This window comes from Rhinopithecus bieti, unplaced genomic scaffold, assembly GCF_001698545.2.
Source record: "Rhinopithecus bieti isolate Rb0 unplaced genomic scaffold, ASM169854v2 scaffold_11161, whole genome shotgun sequence".
Lineage (NCBI taxonomy): Eukaryota > Metazoa > Chordata > Mammalia > Primates > Cercopithecidae > Rhinopithecus > Rhinopithecus bieti.
Window position 1 is genome coordinate 2,348,288 of NW_016806937.1, and position 4,881 is coordinate 2,353,168.

Here is a 4,881-nt window from a genome sequence, read left to right on the forward strand (position 1 = left end):
TTTACAAACCAGGAATATATCATTTTATTCATTTCCAGATTACAAGTATTACACAGCATATACACATATTTAGATAATATATAAAACATAGAATAAACTGCAGAAGAAATATTGGTCTGGAATTCCTTAAGGGCCATCTTGAATTCTGTAAGTTCATGGAAAAGTATCTGCCCCGACACTGGGGCAGGCGGTGGAATAAGCTCCAGCGTTCACGCGCCACTCACAGGACTCCTTACCCCCACTGCACTTACAATGCAGTTAGAGTTACAGCATGTTCACCGGCGTCCATGACAAGCAACACCGAGTATAAATAACGAAACTACAGCAGAGTGAACTAAGATAAATATGTTTTTGCATCATCCTCCACATAGTTTCCTATTTAAAAGAAGAGTCACATCCAGGGTCTATCCCTTGAGTCACAATTCCAGTTATTGCTGAAGGGAAAAAACAGAAAAGAAGCATCAGTTTAAGTTACTAGAAAATAGACGGTCAGTGTCACAGGCCCCTGCCTCTGGTGACACTTGAGTGGACAGTGACTGTGGAGAATGGACACACATCTGCAGCAGACAGGCAGGGAAGCATCCACCATTGTGTTAGCAGGTACCTATCAGCTGATAATACTTTTGGGCTGATTAAGAGTTAAGATGGGGCCGGGCGCGGTGGTTCATGCCTGTAATCCCAGCAGTTTGGGAGGCTGAAGTGGGCGGATCACTTGAGGTCAGGAGTTTGAGCCTGGCCAACATGGTGAAACCCCGTCTCTACAAAAATTAAAAATTAGTTGGGCAGGGTGGTGAGCGCGTGTAATCCCAGCTACTCAGGAGCCTGAGGCACAAGAATCCCTTGAACCGGGGAGGCAGAGGTTGCAATGAGCTGAGATCGTGCCACTGCACTCTAGCCTGGGCAACACAGCAAGACTCTATCTCAAAAAAAAAAAAAAAAAAAAGAGTTAAGATGGAAGATATTTTCTGAAGTTCTGTGAGCCAGTGGTAGGAAGTACCTCATCCCCTCTCACCGTGGAGAGGGGAGACAGCAGTAACAGAATCTTTCACAGGAGCATTCCTGATTCAGTGCTGATGCTGAAAGGAGACCTAAGATCTTGCGATACAAAGACCCCCCAAAGTGTCAACACAGAGAGGCTCTGCAGCTGAATTCTTAGACCAGAACACCCCCAACTCACTGGTGGGCCTTCCTCTGGGGAAGACTGGCTTACCTTTGCCTTGTTCTGAACTGGGAGATACAGTTTGAACTCTGCCGGCAGCTCATCTTCTGAGTAGAGTCTGTCTGAGAAGTAAACCCGTCGGATGCGACAGTTTGCATGGATCTGTCAAGGCAATGCTTCTTTTGAGAGGCTAAACGTGACCGTTCTCCCCCTTTTCCAGAGTCTTCTAGAGGCCCTCTTCTAGGAATGGAAACGCTTCATCTCTGGCATTTCCTTGGCTTGTCTTAGGGATGGATTCTGGTAAGAGGGAGGTCTTTCTTGCTGCATTCACCCCTATACCTGACCCGACTCCTCAATATTTCCTGGACCTTTGTGAGGCCAAAGCTCTCTGGACAGTGTGGGAAACTGAAGCCAGAAACACATACTGTTCTGCTACGTGGGCCACAGGCCAGTATTAGACGCAGTGTGCCCTATCCCCAGCCCGGGGCTCTGTCTGGGAAAGGAGCAGCAGTACCTGCACTCTGAGGGTCTCAATGTAATTGGTGCCGTACGCTCGCCGCGTGAAGTCTAATAAGTTGAACTGAATCTGGTTCCAGCCGTCATCCAGCCGCATGGGCATGGTGCAGATGAAGGGTTTGACCCGGGTGGTGCTCTGGTAGTTACTTGCCCGAAAGCGACGACGCACATTCTTGTCATCTAGTACCTGTGAAATACAGAGAAGCATCACACAGAGAAGAAGCTCTGTCTTGGAGGAAGCACACAACCTTGTCCAGACAACGACCTGAATTCCCACAGCTTGCTTTCCCAAGGCTGAGACTCACAGGAAAATAAACAGACCAGACACAGGTCATACGCTGCATGCAGATGGCCCGGAAGTAGCAAGTTTATCTTGTTTGTTGCCAAGACAACACCAGCTGTTTATGACATTTAACAGTTGGCTGGCTCTCAGACCATGGAGTACATAAATGTTACTCCTTTTGAAAAATCAGAAATACTAAAACAGAACAGCCACTGAGTATTAAACAGTCACTCCCCAAATGGATACCATGCTAACTCTGAAGCTTTGAAATCGCTAGATTTTCTAGGTGCTTACTGTTTCTTTAAAAACCTGGCATTAGGCCGGGCGTGGTGGCTCAAGGCTGTAATCCCAGCACTTTGGGAGGCCAAGACGGGCGGATCACGAGGTCAGGAGATCGAGACCATCCTGGCTAACACTGTGAAACCCCGTCTCTACTAAAAAAATACAAAAAACTAGCCGGGCGAGGTGGCGGGCGCCTGTAGTCCCAGCTACTCGGGAGGCTGAGGCAGGAGAATGGCGTAAACCCGGGAGGCGGAGCTTGCAGTGAGCTGAGATCCAGCCACTGCACTCCAGCCCGGGCGACAGAGCGAGACTCCGTCTCAAAAAAAAAAAAAACAAACCAAAAAAAAACCTGGCATTAAATTTTGATTACTAATGCCAAATTTACATAACAAGGACTGCATTGGGCTTATAGTAGAAGCAGAAAAGAATACATGCGAAAGGATAAAGATACTTTTGTAGGGCCACTTTTTCCCATCAGTTCAAAGGCTCTCTCTCTGGTATAGCCAAGAGTGGACACATTCACGTCCACATACTTACCTGTACTTCGAAGGTAAAATACTTCTTCAGGTTTTTGATAATCATGACGAGGAAAGGAAGTTTAATTCCCAGTGTCTTCTTGGGGTCTGCAGGGCATGTGATGTATGTGGTGCTGTAGAGAGAGGAAATACCAATAAACACACTCCTGGACTCTCTTCCTTTGTGGTATACGCAACAATAATACAGGTCCAAGAGGAAACACTGGACAGCAGATCTAAAAGAGTCAGACACGCCACCCAGTGAATCCCTCAGCCCTAAGTCAGCAGATGCTTTAACAAATGCTGGACCCAGGAATAAAAGCTTAACACAGGACTAGACAGCAGCAATAAAATATCTGAAAAATAAAGCCAGACAGTGGATCTTAGAAGCTCCTCCAGTGAGAAGACCTCAATTCTGGTCCAGGGGAGCCATCAAATGACAGAAAACCAAAACTGAGACCTCTATGGCACTGAAAACCACACTGTCCACCCACTGGATGAGCTGTACAACACTGCCCAGTCCCCACCCTGACACACACTTTGGTTAATAATACAGCTAATACTGACATCGTGCTTACTATGTGCTAAGCAAGGTTTTCAGTGTTTTATACATATTCATTTATTTACTCCTCGCAATAACCCTATAGGAAAAATGTACTATTATTCTGTCCATTGTACAGATGAGTATGCTAAGGTCTGGGGGATTCAGTAACTTGTCCGGGGTAAGCTCTAAGTGGCAGAGCTGGACTCACAACCGGCACTCTGACTCCACAGTCTGTGCTATTAGCCTCTATGACATATGCCTCCCTAGTACATGATGTCTCTGGGAGAACAGAGGTGGCAACCTACCTTACATTTGTCCCTTCAATCTCTAGCACCAGGGACTGGATGTCATTATCAGTGATTCTTTTGATGTGGCCATTCCGTACCTATAAGAAAGAAAATTCGATTAGTACTGAAATATCTGACAAGGCTGAATAGGACCATTTAAAGAAAACCACGGTAGCCCAAGAGGCATACAAAGAAACTTGTGACACAGTACACTGAAGCTTATATGTAAGTAAGCCATGCTATCACCTCTAGACAGGGTCACATCAACCACCACGGGAATCCCAGGTAACTTGGCAATCCATCAATCAGGGGAACCTTCTCCCCAAATACATCAACTCAATTTAGATTCAGCTAAAATCTACTGAATGCCTACTATGCACCACGAATATCACACACATTATCTTCTCACTTAAGCCTCACACAGTAAAAACAACAAGGCGGGTGATACTGTTTCCACTTTATAAATGTGGACATCGGCACCCCGGAACTGTAAATGCCAAACCCTAAGTAGGAGACTCAGGATTCAGCAGTCTTTCCACTGCCTGATACTGCCTCGTAGATTTCTTTCTCTCTCTCTCTTTTTTTTTTTTAAAAACAGAGTCTCGCCCTGTCTCCCAGGCTGGAGTGCAATGGCGTGATCTTGGCTCACCACAACCTCTGCCTTCCAGGTTCAAGCGAGTCTCCTGCCTCAGCTTCCTGAGTAGCTGGGATTACAAGTGTGTAGCACTATGCCCAGCTATATTTTTTTGGTATCTTTAGTAGAGACGGGCTTTCACCATGTTGGTCAGGCTGGTCTCGAACTCCTGACCTCGTGATCCACCTGCCTTGGCCTCCCAAAGTGCTGGAATTACAGGCATGGGCCACTGTGCCCATCCTGCCTCGTACACTTCTTTGGCCAGAAAAGGCAAGGAAAAGCTGAGTGTTACTGAGGAAGGCAGCAACAAGAAGTGAAAGCATTTCTCCCCGGAGTTATCCTGCTTCATGCTTCCCTATCTGCTTTTCCCTAATTTTCTACTGTTTAAAGCAGGAATTCAATTCCCATCTGTGCCACACACAGACGCCTTCTTTAGCATTTTCAGCCCACACTGACCTCTCTTTTCTGATTTGTTTTTCTGGCTCATGTTGTCTAGACGACATAATTTAGCACCTCATCCCACACTGTTTTGTATTGTTTGCTGCATATGTAGGAGGTGGATGATGGGGAGGAATCAATACTCAATACAGATTCCTCCTCTCAAAATATTTAGGAAAGAACAATTATCTTCAAGCATTAAACTTTTTTTTTTTTTTTTTTT

The 4,881-nt window shown here is 45.9% G+C and overlaps 1 protein-coding gene across 1 annotated transcript in view; it reads right to left on the reverse strand.

Moving 5' to 3' along the window:
• The window catches only part of CFAP20 (cilia and flagella associated protein 20), a 19,545-nt gene continuing 14,664 nt past the window's right edge, over positions 1 to 4,881 (reverse strand). Inside the window, exons 2-6 of the mRNA XM_017878923.1 lie at positions 3,605 to 3,684; positions 2,778 to 2,889; positions 1,674 to 1,862; positions 1,211 to 1,321; positions 1 to 434 (exon numbers count right to left, since the gene is read on the reverse strand). Of these exons, the coding sequence (XP_017734412.1) occupies positions 429 to 434; positions 1,211 to 1,321; positions 1,674 to 1,862; positions 2,778 to 2,889; positions 3,605 to 3,684 (498 nt within the window). The 3' untranslated portion in view covers positions 1 to 428. The remainder of the gene's footprint in view (positions 435 to 1,210; positions 1,322 to 1,673; positions 1,863 to 2,777; positions 2,890 to 3,604; positions 3,685 to 4,881) is intronic.